This window comes from Diachasmimorpha longicaudata, chromosome 5, assembly GCF_034640455.1.
Source record: "Diachasmimorpha longicaudata isolate KC_UGA_2023 chromosome 5, iyDiaLong2, whole genome shotgun sequence".
Lineage (NCBI taxonomy): Eukaryota > Metazoa > Arthropoda > Insecta > Hymenoptera > Braconidae > Diachasmimorpha > Diachasmimorpha longicaudata.
The window spans coordinates 9,375,381-9,399,723 of NC_087229.1; the positions used below are offsets into that span (position 1 = coordinate 9,375,381).

General features: G+C 41.0%; 1 protein-coding gene across 1 annotated transcript in view; it reads left to right on the forward strand.

The window, feature by feature from the left end:
* LOC135161993 (neuroligin-4, Y-linked-like) overlaps positions 1-24,343 on the forward strand; it is a 144,874-nt gene that overhangs the window by 20,662 nt on the left and 99,869 nt on the right. The window contains exons 2-3 of the mRNA XM_064120031.1: positions 8,122-8,855; positions 9,059-9,234. Of these exons, the coding sequence (XP_063976101.1) occupies positions 8,608-8,855; positions 9,059-9,234 (424 nt within the window). The 5' untranslated portion in view covers positions 8,122-8,607. The remainder of the gene's footprint in view (positions 1-8,121; positions 8,856-9,058; positions 9,235-24,343) is intronic.

Below are 24,343 nucleotides of genomic sequence, written 5' to 3' on the forward strand. Positions count from 1 at the left end.
ATGAGCCACAATGTAATTCTATGCGTTACAGGCCCTCGTAAAATGACGACAGGAATTGTGTTGAGGGGCAGGGGGTAGTTGCACCAGAGGGAGGAAAAACGAGGTCGGAAGGATCAACGCATCGATAGTTTCCTCGACATGCAACGCTCAACGGACACTTTATTGCGGATATATTCCGCTCACACGAGAGGGGGATTTCGAGTGTTTGTGATCCGCAGATATTTATACTTTCCCTGGGAAAATTTTATGAAGCGCATTGTTTGTGGTGTCAGATACTGCTTCGGTAAACGAGAACATTTTTATCCAGAGTGAAAAAAAATTGGACAAATATGATCTAAAAAATCGCGGCAAATTTTCAAAATGAGCGATATTTCAAATTCAATGAAAAATAAATTTATAAATGAAAAGTTTACTATATTCTGCATTAACATAGGAATGGGCAGTAAAAAATATATGCCATCCTGTGTAATAAATCTTGTTTATCACGTGATGCGCATGTGCATAAATTTAACGAATGTGAGTGCAGAGCTCGACTTCAGGTCGACCAAAAATTCCCATTCGAAATGTAATTTTTTTTTCGTGTTTGTAAACTTCACATCCGTTGAAAACAGAATTTATGTCCTAGTGCTGTAACTACCCCGGATTTCATAAAATAAAATCCAATGCGTTGAGCTGGTACCCCATGTTATGGTATCTCATCCAAATTAAACTGAATCGTTTGATAGTCGATTGGAGATAGATGGCACCGTGACTTCTACAGGGGATGAAATTTTATGTTAAATTTTACGTCCACACCTCTGAGAGATTCAACACTATCTCCCTTATACTCGTGAATTCTGAATTACACCAATGCTGAGAGAGCTTGATAATTGCTCTAGCAAGCGTAGAAAATAATTTAATTCATATGAATAGCGGAGGGCGGAGCAAATTGGACTAGCGGGGCAAAATGCGAAACGGAGTAATGGGGTAAAGGTAAATCTACCCATATATTTGAACATCTATATTTACTGATTTAAATATTTCAAAGGGTCTGAATTTGTCAGAAAGGTAGCCAGAGATATAAAGACTAGCCATTTATGGACCCTCACAGATGGTCGAACAGATTAATTAATCAGTCAACAATCGTTTTTTTTATTTTACACACAAAGTAACATTCTTACAGACCTCATGCAATATCCACAAAATCTAGGGGAGACTTAGGCTCTCACTGGTGCTGCCCTCACAAACTTAAAAATAATAATTTCCCTGTTTTGGATTAACATGAAAATAATTCTATTAACAAACAATTCTCCCGGATTTTCAAAAATTGCTTCAGTTGCACGTGCATTAAAACACTGACAGTTGGTGGGACTACATCATGGGTTAGCTGGTGGTCCGGCAACCGCAGGGAGCATCAGCGTGAAAACTTTTACCGCAGCAAAATTTCTAAATCGTTATAACCATCATTGTTGGGTGGAAAATAGTGTGCAGAAATGGGATGCCCTCTCGAAACCAGGCTAATCCACGTTACCCAGTGGTTAATTCTCACTGGTAGCGAACGTGTCACCCAGACGGTAAACACGCTATTGCAGTTTTTAATAGTATCCCGCAACAGCGGGATTTTCCATTCTGTTGCTGAGGGGGAAACCAAAAAAAAGAATAGCCGAGACAATGGAAAATGCAGTTGCAAAGATTTGACTCAACGATCTCTCGTTTTCATCTTTCACGCGAAAAAATTGTCCCCTAGCTCCCCGCCCCCATTGTCTCTACCAAATGCTCCACCTAATTATGATGATCAGGGGTAAAATGGAAATGGAAATAAGGGGGAAAACAACTCAGCGAATCCTGAGTGAATTTTGGATGAGGTGAATGAGTTAGAGAAAGAGAATGCAGCAACAATATTCGTGGGGTAAATAGAGCGGTTAAAAGCTCTCAGTGGGGTAGTGGTTAGACGGTAGGGGAGGAAACAGGGAATTGACTGTAGGTATCACCAAACTGAGCGTGCACTGCGTAACCAGAGATGCAGATATGCAAAGTAGATGTGCTTTATGCAAAAGCTCCTGTTACCAATTCACTCTGTGGGGCCTTATCGTTCCTACTCGATTCTCTAATTCTCTTGCGGCTGTCTCTCTTTCGGTGAATTCTATCCAAACATTTCAATACCGCAGACGTTTCTTCAGTATTATTTCTCCGGATTTTGAATTCATGCGGGGCTGGAAAGGCTAGTGCCCTGATAGACGTAGCTTTTCGGGTCTTGTGGCATGAAGGGTGGAATTTCGGAGGGATTTTTCGAAAATTGAAGTGATAGATATGAATTCAGTATGAGCGAATAAAGTTTGGGAAATTTATTAATTGGAGGAGCAAAACATAACGTAAATTTTAGAACACAAACTCCCTGTATGACGGGACATAAAGGACTTAATTTCATACATTAATTAAAATCCCCTGTGGTGTTCATTAGCACCAGAATCGTCAGAATTGTTTTCTGTCGAATAACAAAAATTTCCAGTCCGTGTGGCAATTTTACATGGCCAGTAATTTTCATTACATACCTCTTTTGACTCTATAATTTGAGTGAATTTATTGCTGTACAGGCTGCGCCCAAATTAGTACTCATGCACAATATTTTCCATGTTAAATTATAAAACAGTTCACTGCTTTCATGTATTCGGTGTCCTCTAATTATTTTCATTTTCCGTGCAAGAATACTTGCTGCACTGAAATTAACAAATCCACCGAATTCTTTTTATGGTAATTCACAGCTTCAGTATTTCTGAAATGTTCGTGACGGTAAAATAGAGGTATTGAAAAAAAAAATGGTGAAGTATTTTTACGTCTATGCAGCTGCAAATTGAAAAGAGAATTTATGAGGCAGTTTTCCAAGACCGACATGTATCTTGGTGTCGATAAGGTTGTGGCGATGCATTATATTTTCGTGAAGTACCCGATGGGGATATATGCGCTTTTCCTCGGTGTTCCACACGTAGATATCGTTCTGGCCAAGGCATCAGGATGTATGGTCATGGATCGGTTGAGCTACGTGAAACACACAAAGCCTGTATTGTATTTTATATGGAAACTCGGAGAAGAACGCGATCAATTCGTCTCAATTTTGCGTAATACGTTTGTTGTCAGACTCGAGTTATTCGTAAAAACGCACTTTTATTCAATCGTGAGCCCTTTACAAACTCATCCTCAAGGGAATAATCATTGACTGGCTCCCCAAAATCATTGGATCCACTGTCTGTGAAATGTTTTATCATCATTCAACTTCATAATCAGCATTCATTAAAAATATTCTCGTGGTTCCCACTCTAAATGATCTCGAAAATTTTATCTCTTTTGCAGTGGGTAAAGGCAACCGCTCAAAGAATAAGAAGTAGCCAAACTCAAGGATAGCATTGAGACTACTCATTACTCATGTCATGTACGTCAACCACACAAATGTCACACAGTCTCATTTACCTTTCGAGTGGCCGACTTTTAGACCACTACCCCCTCGGCGTCGCCGACGACACACCACGGAGTCACGTACGTGGTCTCTCGGCGCTTGGTGTCAAGAGTAATCCGTTATACGAGATGAGTGGTGAGTGTCGGAGCTGACAAAATGAGAAGAATAAAATCAAGCTCGACAGCTAGGCGAATATCAAAGGGAGTTAAAAGTAACGATGAAAATTATGCAGAAATTTGATTAAAATGGAAAATTATAGAGGGCCACAGGCAAGGGCATTAGCTAAGAGGATTTTATGTCACCGCAGCATCAAGTCTTACAGATGCATTGTACATTATATCAATTTATGTCGATCCAGGGAGGGAAATTCGTGTTAGCTTTATAGGGGAAGACAATACCAGAGCGTTCGATAAATCAAGCGTTTATGGAGGGGTTTCCCGATCCCCTGAGTAAGGGTATTTAATAAGCCTGCAATTTGGTGTATTGTTAGTTATTACGATCATTGATTTTGTTGTGCTCCATTAATGATCGATTTCTCCTGCAATATTTCATTTATTTTTTAATCACGAATCGGCAAAGACCATTCCTCAGGCGGAATTACACTCATTGTTCATAAATAATCACTCCCCATTGCCCACAGCTTCACTTTACAATTCTTCTCCATAAACTCTTTAAAATTCACATGAATATAATGCTCTCAACTGTATTCAACTCCACAACAATGATAAGATTTTCACCACTTGGTATTCATAGAATCAAGTGTCCATAAAATTATAATACAATCTTGTATATGAACGTCATAATAATCAGAACATTCTCGCCATCTCTACCATTCATATTTCCTCCGAGAATGTCCGTGCAACAGCTGTAATTACAGTCTCGTCAAGGTGCCTCGTAAATCTCTGACAGTGCCTTGAATGCCATGTGCCAACCATTCCTCGTGCAGATTGCATCTGATAATAATTTAGATATCCAATATTCCTGGAATTTTTTTATTCTCAATTTAAATCACAAAATATTCTCGAGATCTAGTGGTCTTGTATATTTCCATGAAAATAAGATTTGAGATTCATCCTCAGGCAAATCTCGATCTAAATGGACTGCGGTATATTTGCTTCTTCGTGGGTATCAATAGTCTTCTGAAAATAGCTGGAAGGTGAATTTTCCCAGTTACCATATCGTATTCCTTGCATATCGTTCTCTCCTGCCACACCAGTACGTGGAGGTATACCCATGAACCCAAACGTAAACGTAAATATCTGAATTTATTTCAAGTTAGAGAAACTATTTTCATAAAATTATCGAGGACGAGAAAATTTTCAAATGGAGTTTCCGGCAATCGGTGTCTCCTTCGCTAGTTCTTTGCAATCGCTATTGAATATGAATAGAACAGATAAAATCGAATAATATTCTGGGCAATGAGGAGTGTATTCCAGGGGGAATACTAGTATTTCGTTATTGATCGTAAGATGTAAGGAGCATATTGCAACAATATTTCAGCCTGCAAGCACCCCTTTCCAAATATTTCCCACCATAAATGAACTCTCTGAAAGACTTCTCATCCAAAATATTCCCAGTACAAACATAGCCCAAGCACATCCTAGATTTTACATTCACCGAGCCAGATAATCGCATTAGCCATCTCCACTATCGATTACCAGTATTTCACGAAGACGTATATCCACAAGTCGAATGATTATTCATAGCCGTTTATGTTGCTTCAGTGGCAGGGGTGAAAAGGGCTGGTTAAAACGGTCTGTGGTAAACTCCCAACGAGTGGCAACGACCCATTGCCCAAGTGCAAAGTTTTAGGTGCTCCTAAAGTCGATAAGCAAGCTTAAGAGTAGTGGGTTCCACACATTTATTACGTTTCATATTAATCGAGCTTGGGAAATTTCCATTCTCCGGTGGTTTATGGTACTTCATCAGTATGCTACATGGTTTATAGGTTATCCAGCCTCGATTATCTCCCAGGTAAATATGCTTTTGATTTTCTCTTCCCCCCGCGAAAACTCAAAGTTGAATATCCTCGGATAATTTCACCGACATTTTCACCGTATGATTTAAATTCATATAAAATTAACGGCTGTCATTAGTATCGCATGAATGACACTCCAACATGAAAACATTTTCAAATTGTTATTCCAATCCCTCTCCGCCACGCAAGAGGGCTAATCCGGTTTAGGCCGTAAATTTTACGATGTTTTATGATCATTCAACTGAATAAGCCGGATTAGCAAAGACACTCTCCTCTGTACATTTAATATTTCCCTACTTTCGTCCTACAGTTTTCATCCTCACCTCATATGATAATCAACGATGAAAAAGTACGACTCCCCTCAATTCTCCTCTCGCTCTGATTATCAAACAATATTTACATAGAATCGTTATGCCAAAATCATCCAGTCGATAAGCAAACTGAAGAGCACTAAGTCACAGACATTTATAACGTCTCATATTAATCGGGCTTTTGAAATTTCCATCGTCCGACAGTTTATGATCGTTCACCAGAATCCCTCGTAGTTCATAGGTTATTCAGGCTCGTTTATCTTGCAGATAAATATGCTTTTGACTTTCTGCATTCAACTGGCGGCATCAAAAGTTGAGCATCGTTCGATAATTCCAGGAACTAGTGCAACACTTCCATGAAATTTATATAAAAATATTATCTGTCGTTAGTATCGTATGGACGACACCCATGCGCGAACAATTTCCAGATTGTTATTTCAATTCCGCTCTGAAACGCAACTGGAGTCGCCTATCGAACCACTAAATTGCATGTCGCAACGTGACGTAGAAAACACGCGAGAGAAACTTGCGACACGTGAAAAAAAACAGACACCGCAGAAGGCAGTGGTGCATAGCAAACGATTATCATATCGCAAATGGCAGTTGGAACATTTGGAAAATTTCGTAACTCCTCTGATAGTGTAATATATATTCCGTTGAATGAAAGATGAAATACTCATAGTAATGTGAGGATGAATGAGTGGACCCCTGACCATTCTCGCAGTCTCCAATTTTCAATTTCATCGTCCAGGGCTCATCAGATTTTAATCCTCGTTGAAATACAGCGCCCAATGGCTGTTAGCGGAAGGATTGTAAATAATGCAGGAATTGCATTTCAATCGCACGGGGATGAGTGATGAATGAATGAACCATCTATTCGAAATACGCTTGTTAAATCCCCCTAACAACCTGACGTGATGTCAGCAAGTTTTTTCAACCTCCAGAATATCCATTACAGCGAATAAAATGTGAAATTGAGTGCTCGAATATCGATTCAGAGAAATATATTCTCGGAAAAGCTATCGGAAGACAATTGAACATCTATATTTAATCCGATTTGAAATCACTCGTGTACAAGTAGTTGTGAATAAGAAACATGCTGACCAAGTTAACGAGAAATGTACCATGGCAATGTACCACGTCTGTCTGACAATAACGGAAAAACAGATGAAATGGACAATGGGCCGAATCGAGTGCAGCATCGATGGAAGACATCACTTGATTTTCCTCTCTCACGATATATTGACGAAGGAGACATCGTCCAGTCTCGCTTCCCATTGGTTCCCTCCAACATGTACAGAATTCAATGAATACGCTAGCAAAGGAGTACGAAAATCCTCGGCACAGAACGATCCTTTTGAAATGTCTGCATTTCAACATCTTTCTGTCATACTCCTCAAGAGTAAATCCATTTTGGATTTCCACGAAATGTGGTAGTACATTCTGCTTTGACATAAGAGGATCACACAATGAAGTCACCACTGTGGTACACCAGCGCTGTGAATTTATTCCTCGAAGTACACAATTCTGACAGTTTTTAGTTGAATTCACTCTGAAATCTGGGCATCTCTCGGTGCGATTATGTATCGAATGTCCATGAAATGGATGTAATTAACTATGAAAGTTCAGGTGAAACTCAAACATGATGGGATACTGTGCAGAGCGCTTACGACAGGCCATCGTTAATGCACAGGACCCGGGAAGCAATTATTTGATTATTACTGTTCCCGAAACTCAAACACTTGCTTTAGTAACTTCTGTATCATATCTAATAGTCGGTTGACTCGGTTTCCATTATGAGCGATCATAAACACAGGGTCTTACTGTCGGTGTATCGACGCAGCTGGAGATTGCGGCAAAGCCATGTTCAAATTTTGAGTTAATTGGCAAGGAGTCGGTAACACTGCAATACGAGAACAGTCCAGTGTTCGTCCCCGTTCAAATGACTTATTTTCCTTTGGTACAAGTGCAATGTAATGTTTCCAATAGCTATAAACATTGAGCTGCGGAGGTAATTTGTTGTGTTCTTTCTGAGAGGAGGCAGCTGATAATTACGAACACTCGGTTTTCGGTCAAATACGGGCATCACAGAGAGAACTCGAAGGAAATTGGAGTTCAGGACGTATTGACAGTGTCTGAGCTCTGAAGACACTCGAGATAGCGATGTGAGGTGACCGGGAAGGTTAAACTGGTGATCCTTTGTTCAGATTTTTTCAACCATGAATGAATGAAGATGTGTCGTACATCCAATATTGGAGAGTGGTATCGTTGGGAATGGGGAGGGGATTGGGGGGGTGGCATCGATTCATTGAAATCACCACTTTCGCATTGAAAAAAATTAATTCTGTTCAGCGGGGAGAAAAATCAATACTAACATGTGTGCATTTTTTTTTCAATTTCAGATTGATGATCGATTATCTCGGATGCCTCAATCACCGACAGCCACGCGTATTGAAATAAAGCGGCGAATTGAGAGTTACGAATCAATTCATTTGATACTAAAAGCCCCCCCAATCGCATTTTTTTCATTACCTTTTTTTGCTTTTTCCTTCGAGTTTGTTCGCTGTTTTTTTTTTTGCATCGAGAGATAGATGAGCTCGGGGAGGTAACCGTTGCGGAGTAATTAGCGTCCCTATCCTTTTTACGTCCCACTTTGAGATATATTCCAAACGCGTTCGAGTGCAATGAGAAGTAATTAAAACGATGAAATTAACTTTGGACTTGTACAGAATGATTTGGACGGAAAGATGTAAGTACATTAATGACTTACCACTGGGCTTACGTAACAAATGAGTGAAGAAAGAGTAGTTGACCCCCGTTGGGTAATGAGTCTTGAGAAGTCTCTTAATAGGTTGGTGAAGGGTGATATTGAAAATTAGGTGACAAAGATGGAACTTTTTATAATTCTCGTTTGTCTGATTGGACCGTCTGCTGTAATATCATTATCAGTTCATGTTGAATCGAATCCCCGAGTTGTACAAATGAGAAACGGTAGAATTCAGGGATTGAAGCAGTCCTTTGAGATTAAAGGATTGAAACCAGTGGACGTCTTCCTGGGAATACCCTACGCTACTCCTCCCATTGGTGGTGATAGATTCTCACCAACCAAGGCCCCCAGTCCGTGGAAAGGAATAAGGTAAGTAGCATCTTTCAATTTTTCATTAATTATATACCTTCGCCTTCTCTCTACTAATAAAATCTAACTGATACTCGACTGAAATCGCAAATTGATTATCATTTACTATCAATATGATTCTAGTCCTCAAAATAACACTCATAATTCCTATTGAAGTGCATGAATGCTTCATCATCTAAATTGGATCGTCAATTGGTTTGCAGGAAGGCGGACAAGATTGGTCCAGTTTGTCCTCAAAAGTTACCGAACATTACCGACGAAACGAAGGCCCTCGAGCGTATGCCTAAGGGGCGGCTCGAGTATCTCAAAAAACTACTTCCACATCTCAGCAATCAGAGCGAGGACTGTCTGTACTTGAACATCTATGCTCCAGCAATGGGTAAGTCTTTTGTTATCTTCTCCCCTGCGAATTTCTTCATTTCGTCTCCAAAAACTTTCTTCACAATTCAATAAACGAATTGAACGTGGAAGATCGTGGGAAAATGACAGAAACTAATATCGAAAGGGTGACAGCCACGTTTTCGACAACTTCTGTTACACGTTCGTTGCCCAATTTGGGGACCTATTGCCTACGTGTCGACAGAGAAGTGTGTGTATGCGGTCATAATTTCAATTTATAGTCATCAATTCTTTGGAGTGCATGACCTATCTCGAAAGTACATTGTCAGACGATTAGATTATGCTTCAACAAGTACAACAAAACATTATTGGAAAATGACGTGAGGGTGTAAGTCTCTCACAATCTCAATTATCGGTGAAAAATAGTTAGTAATAATTTTTCTTTTTCTTCATCGTAACACCGAGTGGCGTCTTTTACGATCCAATAACTAGACAAACCTGGAATTCACCCTGGGCAAAAGACTCGGTGAATGCCATCGGTTCGTAATTGCCTTTCTACCGTAGCGCATCGTGTCTTCCCTCATCTCTGTAAAACTCATTGTCGTTAGTTGAGTAATCGGAACGTCATTTGTGTCTATAAAAGAAAAATTGCGAGGGTGACGATACTCACCGTTAACTGCTTGTTAGATCTGGCCTAGATACCCGATGATCGTAAATAGAGATGTCGGATAAAATCAGCCTAGATAATTCCGTAAAAAAAACTAGGACAACGGAATTAAGTTGATGTTCACGGAAAATCAAGGGCCACTCCTGGCATAGGCTAATCCAAGGACATAAGACAGGACTTGGATCGAAACTATTCACTTGAGTGGTACTTATGCTTTTAAGACTGGATACCAAGTTTCTGGTACTTGATAGTCACATCAAATAGTTAAGCGTCCCGGTCGGATAAGGCTTTGAAGCCAAATTGAACATTTCGTCGCGTCATTCAGGAAATGAGACTCTTTATGAGAAAATTCCAATATCCCCCTATGATTCTATTATAATGAGATGATACTATGGGTAACCTGCATGAGAGCATCGAGCTGTTTGGGACATACGTAAGTGATCTACATCTTGAGCAGAATAGTTTTTCTCCAACAGCTCCAATGGGCGTACATCAAGTCTGTTCTTTCTTTTTTCATTGTAACGAAATGGAAAATTTTATTCTCGCCTTCTATTCCTTGAGTTGAGGGTAAAGTCCCAGTCCACATTGTATTATGCAGTATGTGGAAGGAGAAAGGGGTAGCAGCGGTCGATCGCGCTCACCAGGACGGAAATTGAACGGGAGCTTGAAGGAGTGTACTGTTCCATGACGAAGGTAAGTTTAGACGGAATACAGGGTTGGAGAAACAGATCGAACTGAGTATATATACAGTACGAGTCATACACTGTGGTACTGTTATATGTCATAGTGAAGCCCAGTTGTATCTAGGAGGGAATTGTGTGACAAAGGAAACGGAGGTAAATCGAGTTCCATATTGAATATCTGAAAATGTAAATCTTGAGGGAGGGGAATGCTGGAGGTAGGCTTCAAGCAGGCTGAGGCAGTCTGGATTTGGGGAATGGTAGCAGCTGGAGGGTTGAGGAGAGGAGGATAAAAAAGATGAGGAATTATGGAATGTCTCTGTATACGCTGCTGAATAACAAGCTCCTTCGAGACTCCTCTTTTGTCTCATCTACGTTGAAACCAAGTTCAAAGCTATGGGTATCGATTCCTAAAGGTTTGGAACTAACCTTCCTTCGTGGATGATTGCCTTTGGCCGTACTCTCTTGTGTTAGCGCCTTTATAGCCCAAGGAGCATAATAATTCATACTGGGTGTCTTCACTCCATTCATTATATTCGATTCATTGCTTCCAGCGGAGGAGTAGTTCTATTGGCAGTAGCACCACGATCTTGGTCTTATCAATTTCGAAATAATTTTGCGTATTCTATGTAGCATTGCGCTTGAATGAGATGGATTCTATGCAATGGTTTGTCACTTGGAATCTCTATCACGAAAGCTAATGCTAAAGAGGGCATGTTACAAGGTCTCTCAGACCACTCGTCTTGAAATTCTTGAGTCGCACGGCCTCAAAATATCTCCCCCTTGTTTTTTCCGTTTATCTTTCTCCCACACCATCAATACTCTTCACATCCCCACACATTTGGGTGAGCTATTCTCATTTGTTCAGTAACAAAAATCAGCCAATGGAACTTGGTCCGAAGCGGTCGCAACAACGAAGAGGTCCAGACGTAAAATTCAAACCAGAAACGGAAAACCGTTTGCACACACTAAACACAAATATACAAACACAGAGTTGTGGATGTTTGCTTCTGTTTGTTTCCTCCTCTCACTCATAGCCGTTTTTACCCTTCCCTACCAACACTGGCTTTCACCTCGGGTGCCTCGGCAACTATCCAGAATACAAAGGAGGACGTCTATCCAACCCCTTTCCCCTTCTCCTATGACTTGGGAATTCTGTAACCCAATACATGAAGTGAAAAGCGCTACAATGTGCATATGTGAAAAATAAAATGACACGATATATTCAGTCCTGAGGTTTTCATACCCCTTTCAGCGACTAACCAACACACCATTGAAAAATAAACGCATGCATTGAGAGGTTTACTGTGTTGGGAAAAGGCACCGTGTCGTTCCAATTGCATTTTTAACGAGCATTCGATACCCGTGGGTGTTCTCGTGGCTGACCATACCTCGACAACGAATCAAGTGTCTCTCTCTATCCCATGGTTTAACTGACAATCGATTTTCCAAACCTGTCCACACCAGCCGACGCCTGCTGCAAGGATCGTTTCATTTTTCCCTCCATTTTGCGTCATTCAATTTTCCCATTATTTAATTTCATATTTTTTTTATATCCTGTGGCTTCAAACACTGTTATTACATTTTCTGGAAATTCTGGATGATTTTGAAAAAATTCTAGTGCACAAATGGAAAAAATATATAATCCAGATTTGGTACTCGCTTATTCTTCAACGATCGATCTCTCTTTTTCTCGCTTTTCTTTCCCAATGGACGATTCCGTGGATGAAATCCCTGGGATTTGCACGACTGTCCGGATGGGAAGGGGAGGGGGGATATTACTGGGTGGTGTTCGAGCTACCGAGATGGATTTTTCTCACCCATCTTCCTCCCTCTCTCTCGCTCTCGTGCGCACTCGAAACGAGTAGTCGAGGCTGATCCCGAGACGCATACCGGTCAAATTCAATCTCAGTTTACAGGAGAGTCGGGAATGGACGATTGAGGTTAGTTTATGGGTGGTTTTTATAGGGGAATTCGATTCTTGTATCTCGTTGTCCTTTCATTCGGTGGAAATAAGGGAGATGGGATCCTTCGGTAGAGTCAACGTTGGGAATCCCAGGAATCACATTTGGGTATGGATGGATAGAGATATTTGTCTTACTGAAGTGGCCTGGTATATCTTCGGGTACTTTAGCGAATGGCCTTCTGGGTCCACCATAGAAACCATCAAAATGTTGATTATTCTAGGGCTCTATATATTCCTTGTTCTACTGCAAAATGAAATGTTTCTTAATTGGATTAAAAATTCGACAGTTCTTTGCAATTGCTGTATGTATATTTATTCAGAAACCAATTAAATGAGGTACCCAAAAACTCGACAAAATCCGAGAATAACCAGGACGAAATTATTTATCGCTCCTGAAATCGTCATCTCATCAAACCTTCACCTGAGATTACTTCGTCGGAGGTTAACCGAAAAAAATTATATTGAATAACATATACCCTCGGTTTTACCGGAAAAATTGCATTTTCCCATAAAAAAATCTTCACCCTTCACCAAAAATAACACCCCATGCCCTCGTTTTGCGATTCACCGATGGATTTGAAAGAGGTCACATGCTCGGTCTTCTGAAATATTGAAATGGCATAAGTCTGGTAAATCCCAAAAGAAGGATGAAAACAAAAAACGAGCCGGAGAAGCTGAATAAGACGACAGGGACGTATGTAGATGCAATAAGCTATGAGAAGTAGTGAAAAGTGAAGTGGAGGGGGGTGGAGTACTTGTGAATATTTTACAGACTGACTCTTAGTCAGTCCCCGTGAGATATATCCAGGAAGCATTCTAGGACTTGGTTTTGCACATTGAAAAAGGTCGCCGGAGTCCAACTTCGGTCTCGCTGTATCGGACATATACTAGACCCTTCCATATTCATTCTTTCCTTTTTTTTCTCCGACGCCCCCTTCCTCCCAGCCACCCCTCACTCTACCCATACCCAGTCAACCCTTGTCCAGCAGTTTCGCTTCTAACACGACATGCGAGTGAATTTATATCCAACTGCTATTGTCGTATCGAGTACAATCGCGTGTTACTGTTTACTGTACATTCATGTTTTCAGTTATTACATTTTGTCATTTCACAGTTTGCTATTTTTTGTTTTATTCACTTTTTTCCGTGAGCTCAAATTGAATATATTTGTGCCAGGGATATTGGCGTAGAACACAATCACCTGATGGATAATTTTTTTAGTGCAGCGTTCAAACTTTTCAGGAGAGTTCATTGAGCGGAAAAAAATATACCCATATGTTATTGTTGTACAGATATCCATGGCAAAAAAAGAGAATTCAAGAATTTTATATTCGTAAAACAAATTGAAAATTGTCTGACCGTAAAAAAACATTTTATATATAATTTTTTTCTTTAATTACTCCCTTAAAGCTGTTAACGTCAAATGGTTTTAATTTTTCCTTTTCAATAATTCTCTCGTACATTCTGTAGTCATCCTTGGTGGTCTATAGTTCCTCCACCAATAGTGAGAAAGTCAACTTCAACCCCAGCGCTCCCCCTGGCTGCATACCCTCACGATTCTTCTGCCTCACCACGTAATTAATGGTCGACAAAGGTTGCTTCATTTAATCATTTTATTAATTACGAAGAAAAGCGTTACCGCTGGCTGGGGATTGTAAATCATCGTTCCAATGTGGCTCCCTTTGTTACTGTGTATTTGTGAATGTGTGGGTTACTGTGTCGCTCCTAACACCGACGTTATATATCTCCGTCTGTGTTTTTTAAATGTTTATTTTTGGTTCGGGGTAAAAGACGCGTGACAGGGGGTAAATCATTGGCTTTGTTATACTGGATATCTGGCCATCTCGATTTTGATTGAATTAATGGACATTTCAGTTGAAAAATACCGTTGCTTTGAATACCGAGTACATCAATATCATACGATGCAAATGGAATAGTCAATGTTTTCGGAATGAGATTGATACTCTGGAGAAAAACATTCTATCCGAATTTTTGCCTTGTATTTCTTTTTTATCGCCTCAACTCAGCTTATTTTACATTCCCCCAGGGTAACTGAGGACGCTACACCACTGGGATTTATACATTAATACATTTATTTGCCCTCTGCTTTGTTATTTATGGATCGAGCACTCTCAAACTTGGGAGAGAGCGTTGCGCATATTTTTTAAGGGCCCTGGGCTGGTTGTGAGTGGTTAATATTGAAGGGAATGCGCGAAGTCACTCGGTTGATCTTCAATGTGTGTCATGAGGGGGAGAACAGAAAGATAAAATGGGTGCACTCGGTCGCAGTGTCTGGGACACTTCTCCACAAAAGTCAATACTCTTCAAATGAAATGATTCATCTTATTAACCCCATCCATTTCCTCACCGGAAAATAAACTGAGAGAGATTCCAATGTTTAACGCAATCACAAGAGAACTTTTGGGAAAAATAATCGACATTACATGTCAATAAATGCTGTCCTTTCGGTCCAATAATTTTAGCTAAATTCCACTTGCGATGCGCTTCTATGGAGCGGCGAGGGAATTTTTATAAAAAAATTATTACTCTCTGCAGTGGTACAGTGAATTGCTTACTCTGTAAATTATAATCAAAGAGATCGTATTATCCGATTTGATGACATAAATTCATATTTCGCGCTCGATTTGCAGCATTGATCATGCGATTCTCATCCCCCGAAGAGCCCAGCTGATCAGAAAATACTCTATAAACCGTAGGAGACAAACTCCTCTGTGCACTTTGGAATTCTATTATTAGTTTCCCCCACTCGTCACCGGTTCCAATGAAAATTTCAACTTTTGAAGAGATCTACGGGAACACGAGGGATGAGAAGTGCTGAGCTCTTCTGGATTCTCTTTAATCTACAATTCTCTTTCTTCTCTTCTCGGTCTTGATCCATCCACTTTGCATTCGCAATCTCATCGCTTATTTCATTGATGGAGAAGTGACATTTGGTTCAACCGTGGGGAAAATATGATTATGAATATAGGATGGTTCGTGGGGTTGCGTGACGCTCTACCAGGTCTATCAGATGTCTCAGTTCATCCGATCATTTGTTCATCCACTCGGCGCCACGATTTACATATTTTCATTGGTGTTATGGAAAGTTTTATCGGGGTTATCCGCGTTGGAAGGTCGATAACCTTTTCTGACGAGAACATTGCTTCTAAATTAATTATACAAAAATCCTCTCAACATTAAATAATTTTTGTTACATTTCTCCATATCCTGAGCTCCCCATGGGCATTTCCAAGTACTTCAATTATGTTTAATTATGATTATTATTAGATTTTATTTTCCCCACATTTGAATTTTTTTATGTAAAGTAATTTGCAATTGTTTAAAATATTATAAATTTAGCCCATCTCCCCGTCGATTGTCGTCGAGGGTAAAAATAGGGATTAACCGATTACATCATGACAAAGTTCTCACAAACTTCCGACACGTTACCCTCCCACCAAGAAAATAATGAATATTTATCACCAAATTTATTGGAGCAAACAAAATTGAAAGTCATTGAACTTTCCCACTTTAATTTATCCACTTCTCGTCTACAGATTTTTCGATTAAAAAACAATTCAAAGGATGATTTACTAACGACCCAAATTGAATCGCTAATCTAAGTTTGAGAAGTTTCACGTAGAGAGCCCAGACTGAATTTATGGCAGAGCGGGAGGGGGCCGGGGAAATAAATGTCTACTGAGTATACCGGTTGAGTGAGAGAGATGAGAATAGCTGTTTCAAACGATAGGATATACTCGGCAAATTTTTGTCCCATGTCTGTCCGCCAACTAGAACTCCACCTACTGTCTCTCCATACAGTTCAAAAAGAATTCTCATCTACATATTGTCGAATTATTCCGGTATTTTCATTTCTACCCACACGGAAATTATGCGGTGGCTGTTTTATTTGAATTGCATTGCTGGGTAATCCCCTGGAGAATTCAAAGCGATGTGTTCTATGAAATTCATTGCAGAGCAATGGTTTCGCGAGTGGAAATTTGGTCAGGTCCAAATCGAGATTACATCAGGGCAGTCCGGTGGATGGAGTGGTGAGTGAGATGAGACAATTGAATATGATATCAAATAATTCACCTTAAAAGGCTCCGTAGGTCTTCCCCGAATGCAGAAAACGTCAGCGATAATTAATGTGAAATGTGCCACCTGGAGAATTAATTATGCATTTGGTAATGGAGTGGACAGGGAAATGCTAGAACACCAGACGAAAAGTAATTTTCAATAAAGTGCGCCCCTTCCGGCAACGGAAGCTGTCGTCCAACCGGTAGTAAACGGCCATAACAAGGGTGGAAGGACACGGGTGAAATAATTATTCGGGGGAGGCGAATCGAGAGGTGCAGAGTTACTAACTTAAAAATTCATCAGTGACTTCAAGGACTGAGTGCACACCAATACTATATGCCGGAGTAGAGAAGACCCTCTTGGGGCGTTGTCGTTCATTGTTCTCGCATTAGTGGTTAATTATCAGCACTTGGGTGGAAGTTCAACTCAAACGGGAACATGAGTTCTGATATTTACCAATTCTCATCCGATTATGAATATAATTTACAGCAGTCGAGAGTGGAAATCTCTATTTACGGTGGTGGAGATGGAGAAACCAAGAACCCTTCACACAAAAGCAAGTGATACTACCTTTCGATTTTCCCTGCTATTAGTCCTGCTACACAATATTACCTCGACTCATCTGAAATTATTGACATCTCTATCTCTCTACATTCCCTTTTCCTTTGGCCATTTCTTAAGGAGAACTTGTTATTTAGTTTCCATCCAGGTCGGGAACCTCTTCCGGGTTTATTCAACCAACTACGCCCTGTCTGACCGTGCGGCTGCGGCCGACTTTGTTCACTGCACCGCATTCACCCCGTCGCAAACGAAGAAGACACAGGGAACCGCAGAAAACCTGTGTCAGTAAAACTGGTTACTTATTTAACAACTTTTCTTCAGTTCAGAGTCGACGTTGGCCAAAGCTCTGCCAAAGTAAATGTCATTAAAAAATGGGAAAAAAATTTCACTTCTCCTTTCACGTGGAAAGGGAAATTCTCATAATTGTTCCGGAACTGATTGGATGCGGTAAGACTATACCAACTGTAATCAGCATAAATGCCTCATGCAGCCATTTCATCGATCTCCGAACAGTCAAAATAAACGACACAAAATACTCTTCATTTAATTACGATATTAACGTGTAACTGGTAGAAGATATCGTCGTGCTGTTATCGACGCTAAGTACCATGACTCGCCTAATGGGTGTTCTCAACGCCAGATTAAGGGGTGGCCTATACCATCCACAAGCGTTAGGGGTCACAGAGAGATAGAGTGAGAGAGAGAAACCACAGCGAGCCCTCCAACCGGAATATTCGAACCCGTTACGCCTTATCGACATGTGCGACAGGTCTCCTCCTCCTTCTCTCTGGCACTGAGAGATCTCGCTGACTCGATCGCTTCCCTCTTAACTGACACTGTAGGTCTTTGCCCACTTTCCATCCTTCTCTTGCCACTTGCACTATCTACCTCTCCATTAAATTCCCACAGCCCCTCGCCCTCACCACCGCCCACCATTTTGCATTATATCTCACTTCTCGTCAGCTGCAATCAGCCACACTGGTGCTGCGAAACTCTGGTCCCGGTTCAAATGGTTCGGAAAAAAAGCCCTCGTATAGAAAAATAATAATAAGGGGCAGGGGAGAGGGAATTTAGGGGGTAATTCGAGCTGGAGAATTTGTGGAAACTGCTGCGATGATATTTCGGTTGAATTGGTTTGAATTTTGCGCGTAAAATCAAACGGCCAATCAAAGATTCAGGAGTTTTTTTTTGGATACGATGTTTGGAGAGAATTGGAATTTCATGGATTGTTGACTAAATTCACAGGGAAGTCACGTTGTGCCCTATTTAAGGGAAGAAGATAATGAAATTGCCGCGAAATTTTTCCGAGTTTTTTTGATTGATTAGAAATGAATTTTCCAGTCGTGACATTCTTGCAAATTTGATACGATTGTGAAATATATTCATAGATTAAATGGTTCGTAAAAATGAGGCTGAGAAATGCGAGAGGAGGCTGGTATAAAGGATTCAAAGAGAATATAAAAAAAAATGTAGAACAAAAGGAAAACATACTTCAACTACTTCCTCTTTTGACGAGGCAGTACGAACATCGGTAGAAACAATGAAATCGTCCGAGCCACAGAGTTGTAATCTCCGGCGACGCGAAAGTTCCGGGAAGAGGTGCAGAGACGAAAAACGAAGGGGCACCAAAAAGAAATAAAACATTTGAAAATAAAAACAACAATGAGAGAAACAAGAAAAAACATGGGGAGAGCAGAGAGAACAGGGGCAGTCCTCGGGGGTCGTGCCCGGGTGACGACGAGTTGCAATGTAAACCCCCTCACCACCACCCCCCTGAGCCCCTTCGCCACCATCAGTGATGAGAAAAGAATGAAAATGAAGGGGTAAAGAAAGCACGAAAATAGGAGGAGTGGTACTGTAAAATAAAGCAAAAATAGAAGAGGATGTAGAACAAGTGAACGAGTGATAAAGAGAGAATTTATGAAAAGGGAATGGTCGCTTGTTGTAAACTGGGTACATGTGAGGGTCAAAGGAGTCGTCCGAGTGGGTTAAAAATGGACGAAATATTCTCATGCAAAAATATATAATGGCCAGGAGAGACAATTGGCGTTGGAAGACTGCGGAAAAGAGACGAAAAAAAAATAGGAGGGAAAGAGAAAGAGTGGATGAGGTACGGGTCTGTTCAGGCGGTTGACAGTGCCCCCTGCCCTCTTTCAGGCGTTTCCGGTAGCTTCTTTCTGGAGATCCGGACCGGAAGTCTATCTCACTGAGGCACAATCTTACAAAAGAACTTTCGCGCTGTAAAAGAAGAGGGGGTTAAAAAAATGGGGAATAATTTTTATCCAACAAAAAGAGAGGGTTGAAGTGAATTCTTGAAATATTTTTGACAAAGAGTTATCCTCGTATGCTTACACGAAGTATTTTTCTTCAATTAGACCCTTGTTTTATGCGAGAGGATGTGTAGAAGGGATGGAAAAATAATCTGTAAAATGGAAGAATAATCGTGGGATTTCGGGGCGATTCGGAGACGCGAATTGCCGTTGCGTTGGTGGATGGTGGTTAATGCCGGGGGGATTGGTACGACTGAATAGACTGCTCGGAGACGTAACGGGAAAGGTTATATCACAGGGTGGCAATACGAGGGACCTACACGGAGTCGCGTACACAACTCTTGGTGGTGGATGGGTGGAAAGGGAAAGGGTGGGTGGATAGGTGGTTGTACTGTCTGTCGGCTTTGCGGGAGAATGAAACATATTTTTCAAGATAAGCCGGTAGGTGAAAAACCCGGGGCTTTGTTAGTTTTTGATGTGACGCCCACGCTTTTGGATTCTTTTGGAAAAATTTTCCAACAGCCCTGACGGCTCTCTCCCGAATAATTTGTGATTTCACGTGATGAATTATGTTCCACCATCGATAGCACTCCGTTCGCATGTGAATACAGTGTACACATAGTGGAAACGCCTCCGGGGAGCGCACACACTCTAGTAATTTTTGATGATAAATTTAATTTAAATTCGGTACTCAAATAATAACATCATTGTAAAATATCTGACGAATTGAGAGCAGGTGGAGCTCTCATGAATATGTCGATTGCAATTATTATTAATTGTCTAGTCCTTCATTCGAAAAATACTACACTCTTCGAAATAATGGCTTCTTCAGGGTCTTCAGCGAGGAAAAGGAGAATGACTCCAATTTGGACAGACAAAACAGTTTTCCTGGAGCTCTTCTCGAGGTGAAATTGCCAAAAGAAAATGCAAAAGTCGTTAAATATTTTTCCCTTCCGTTTAACAAGGTTAATCAGCTGTTCAAAGCCTCTACCTCGTGAATTTTAAGGGATCTCATTTCGTATTCTACCATTCGATTACTCGAAAGTCACTCAAAAACTTTCCCCGAACTGGTATAACCTGTATTGCATTAGTAATGGGTAATACCGAAGTCAACCCCGTTCGTTCTTTTTTTCCTCCCCCTCTTTCTCTCATTTCTCCTTTCCGCGATGTTTTTCTTTCAGGTTCTTTCTTCCGCATGAATCCACCGGCTCATTCTCAAGACCGACAATCCGTTCGAGTGAATGATTTACCTCGAGTTGTTGCAGGCACGCAAGGAGTAATGGCTTTCGAGCAGCAAGACGGAAGGGAAATCAATTTTCACGTCAATCAGAACACCGCCTTCTCTCTCTCTCTCTCTCTCTCTCTCTCTCTCTCTCTCTCTCTCTCTCTCTCTCTCTCTCTCTCTCTCTCTCTCTCTCTCTCGCCCTCTCATTTATGCGTTCCGCGGATTTTTTTTCTTGGTCCCATTCCATTCATTCTTCAGGTACCTATTTCATAGGATTCATGACAAGTGAACGTATTTCACGTTTAGATGACGTTAATTCTCTCACTGTGCAGCTACTTTTCAACTTCATAATTCATTCTGAGAATGAATATTAAGTGGCTGGGATTTTTCGATTCATTTTACGGTGGGACGTGAACAGAAATGTATCCGTATGTACACGGAAAAGACTAGTCTATGAAATTATGACATTAACTTACCTGTTATTCAAGGGGATTCAAAGGGATGATGATCCATTTTTATTCTGAAGCAGAGAAATTTGATTTTGATGCAGAAAGAATTTAATTTGAAATTTGATCATTAGATATTACTTTACATATTTTTAAAAACCCATACCCCTAGGGTAATTCTCATTAAAAAATTCTCTCTTTCTCCTCCTCATGTTCCACTCCAATGACTTCATTTTTTGAATTTATTTTTCCTCTCTTCAAAACTATCATTCCATTTTTGCGGAAAATATTTTCGAATCGAAGCGTCACCACACGATATCCGATATAGTTGGGTACAATAGCATCGCATGGTTTTTATTTTTCAATGCTCGAGGCAGTGGATATATACCAGCGCTTATCCAACGTGTGGAAAAGCCAGTTGGTAGTTTACAGTGCCAGGGCACACGTGAGCGCTTCACGTGCCCAGCAACCCTTTCAGCCAGCTCTCAAGATCATTCTACCCTTACTCTATGCTCTTCTGGAGGGAAAAAAGCCCCTCTTCCTCACTCGTCTCCTTTTGATTCTGTATATAGCCATATATATTGTATACCTGGGGTACGTATTGAGCTTGGTGTATGGCACAAGCCAGGGAGAACGTGCTCCACCCCTACTGTGTCACCAAAGAGATCCCCAGACTTTTCAACAAAAGTGCCACTCTCTCCCGGGGTATACGTGTATTTTACTTCCACATGCTTTTTATTCAGTGCAATATCCAGGGGAGTGTTAGAACCTACAATGCCGTCTACTGGGGTATCAGCGTTAAATTTCTTCTTCTCACCGAAATGGGAAAACATGAAAATAGAATAAATGGGAACAGCAGGAAAAAATCGATGAAAATAGATGACATAAATTCATCTAATTGGAAATATTTCGCGCAATTCTGCATTTTCGATGGGACATATAAATATGGGGACTTGTTTAACTGCTTGTGAATTGAATTGTGAATTCACCCTCGGCTTCAGAATTTTTATAATTGATCTGAATCTCTCCCATTACGACCTGAGTTTCGTAATTCCGGTGTCCTTACCTTCACACATCCCCCGTCAACAATTACCCCCCAATATTCAACCTATCTAATCTGAAATGTTAATGACATTGGAATAATCACGTAGGAAACGGTAAAAATTCAAATTGAATATAAAGTCGGCGCATCAAATTACAATGAACTTCACCAAGTGCAAACGGTAACAGCCACTGAGATGCGTTAGCACGGGTAGTGGAGGCATTCCCAGTGGCAATTTCAACGGACAAATAAAACGAGACATAAACACCTCGACAATTCCAACCCTCTTGCAACATTTCCAGATTATGCGATCGTATCTCGGAAACGTAACGATCCCACAAAGTCCTTCCTCTATCCTCACCGTGTCCAAGTTATCAGCGTCACTTTAGTATCATCATCCTTCTCTCCTTGTCTATTCTATGGTTATGGGCCTCATCGCATCAACGAGCCTCCACGATTCATCGTCCACGTTGGTCGGTGAGGCGTTCGGAAAAAAAAATTCCAATAATTACTAATGAGGTAATTTTTCAATTCAGTGGCAAAGTGGTAAACCGAGATACATCAATCCATCACGCACTCGGGTGTTTCCGTGATATCTCCGACTCTAGGGCAGATAGCGTAATTTTGGTAATAACATTTTTTATAGCACTCAGTGTACTCCATAAAAAAGGTTCTGATAAAAATTTTGCTACCTCCGTTAGATCCCAAGACATTTGATAAATACTAGTCAATAATAAGAGGTAACTTATCTTGATTCACTACTTCGCCACTGCATTTGTTTTCATATCTTTGACTTGTTCCACGAAACGCTTATCGAAATCCTCATTTACCCCAGAACTATTCCAGTCGAGTTCACTGAAGATTCTGTCGAATCACTCATGTGGAATAACGAGGGTCTTCCCCCTTTGATGTAATCGGAAATTGTCAATTAGTCTCAAGTGATGCCCAGTGAATGATGAACAACTATTTCTCGAGTATCTCCAGTATCTCCAGACCAGTGCTACTTACCGCAGCGTCAAAATAACTAACCATCATCGCCCCATCGTCCACCGTAACTCTCAACCAGACGCTTTCCTCCCCGAAAACGACACCCCCGCCAAGCATACACCCGCATACACTTGAAGCCCCCGAATGTTTGCAGCAGCAATACGCCACTGAGTGGTGGGATCTGACGGCATTTTATCGCACCCACCCCGACTTCTCGCCGCCCATGTATCCACATACCCCTCCCAACAATCATCCCCCCATTCCCATTTCTCCTCATCCTCCTCCGCCCCTCACTCCCATCCCTTCATTTTATTTTTCGGTTCCTCTTCCTTTTATCCTCAGTCCGGCCAAACGAGAATCCCTCCGTCTCCCTTAACTCTGGCTTCGTGTTGGCAACTGTTTCGAGCACTTAAGCAACACTGCGGTGGTAAAAGTTTTGCTGCACAAGTCTCCAAATGTGTCGGACAACTGGGAGCAATGGAGTACATAAATATTTTTCACTCGTGTAAATTTTTGAAAATTATTTTACCACCAAAAACAGTTATAGCTCCCGAATTAGTATTGAGGCAGTTCAACTAATTCTAGGGGATTTTGTCTGAAGGCTGGTATTCACCGGAGAACTCTGGGGACCCACAAAGTGGATACGGATCCATATATACTCGGACAATAGTTCCACCGCTGTAAGTAGGTGTGGTCGACGTCCATATTTTAAGTCAGACACAGGAGCGTCGAGAACAAGTAGTAGCTTCGAATGGCCCGACGCCATCCTCCATCCGCACATTCACTCACAGTAGCCCCCTCTACCCCTCCTCTTTCTACCTACCTACTCCTCTCTCCTCTCTTCCACCCAAATGGTCTCAGCCTCGTCCTGACTCCTTTCACTGCACTCTCCAAACCTTCCGACTATTCAGGGTAGAGTGAACTGTTGGCTAAATTTATCGGACTCCTGAATCGTGATCTCTCATTATGCTAACGTTGATAAATATGACGAAGGGGTTACAGTGAAGAATTTGAATTAGTTCTCGATGTTCAACGATGGCCTGATAGAAGAATTAGGGCGACGCTAGCGATCGTTGACTCTTTGGATTGTTGTTTGGGGGAACTCCATTTACGGACAATGAATCCGTCACTCTTTGGTGAATATTACTTTGTAGGGCGCAATATTTCCAGAAGACAAAAGGCTCGTTCATGTTTTTGGCATTATCCGGATCGTCTGTCGATGGTA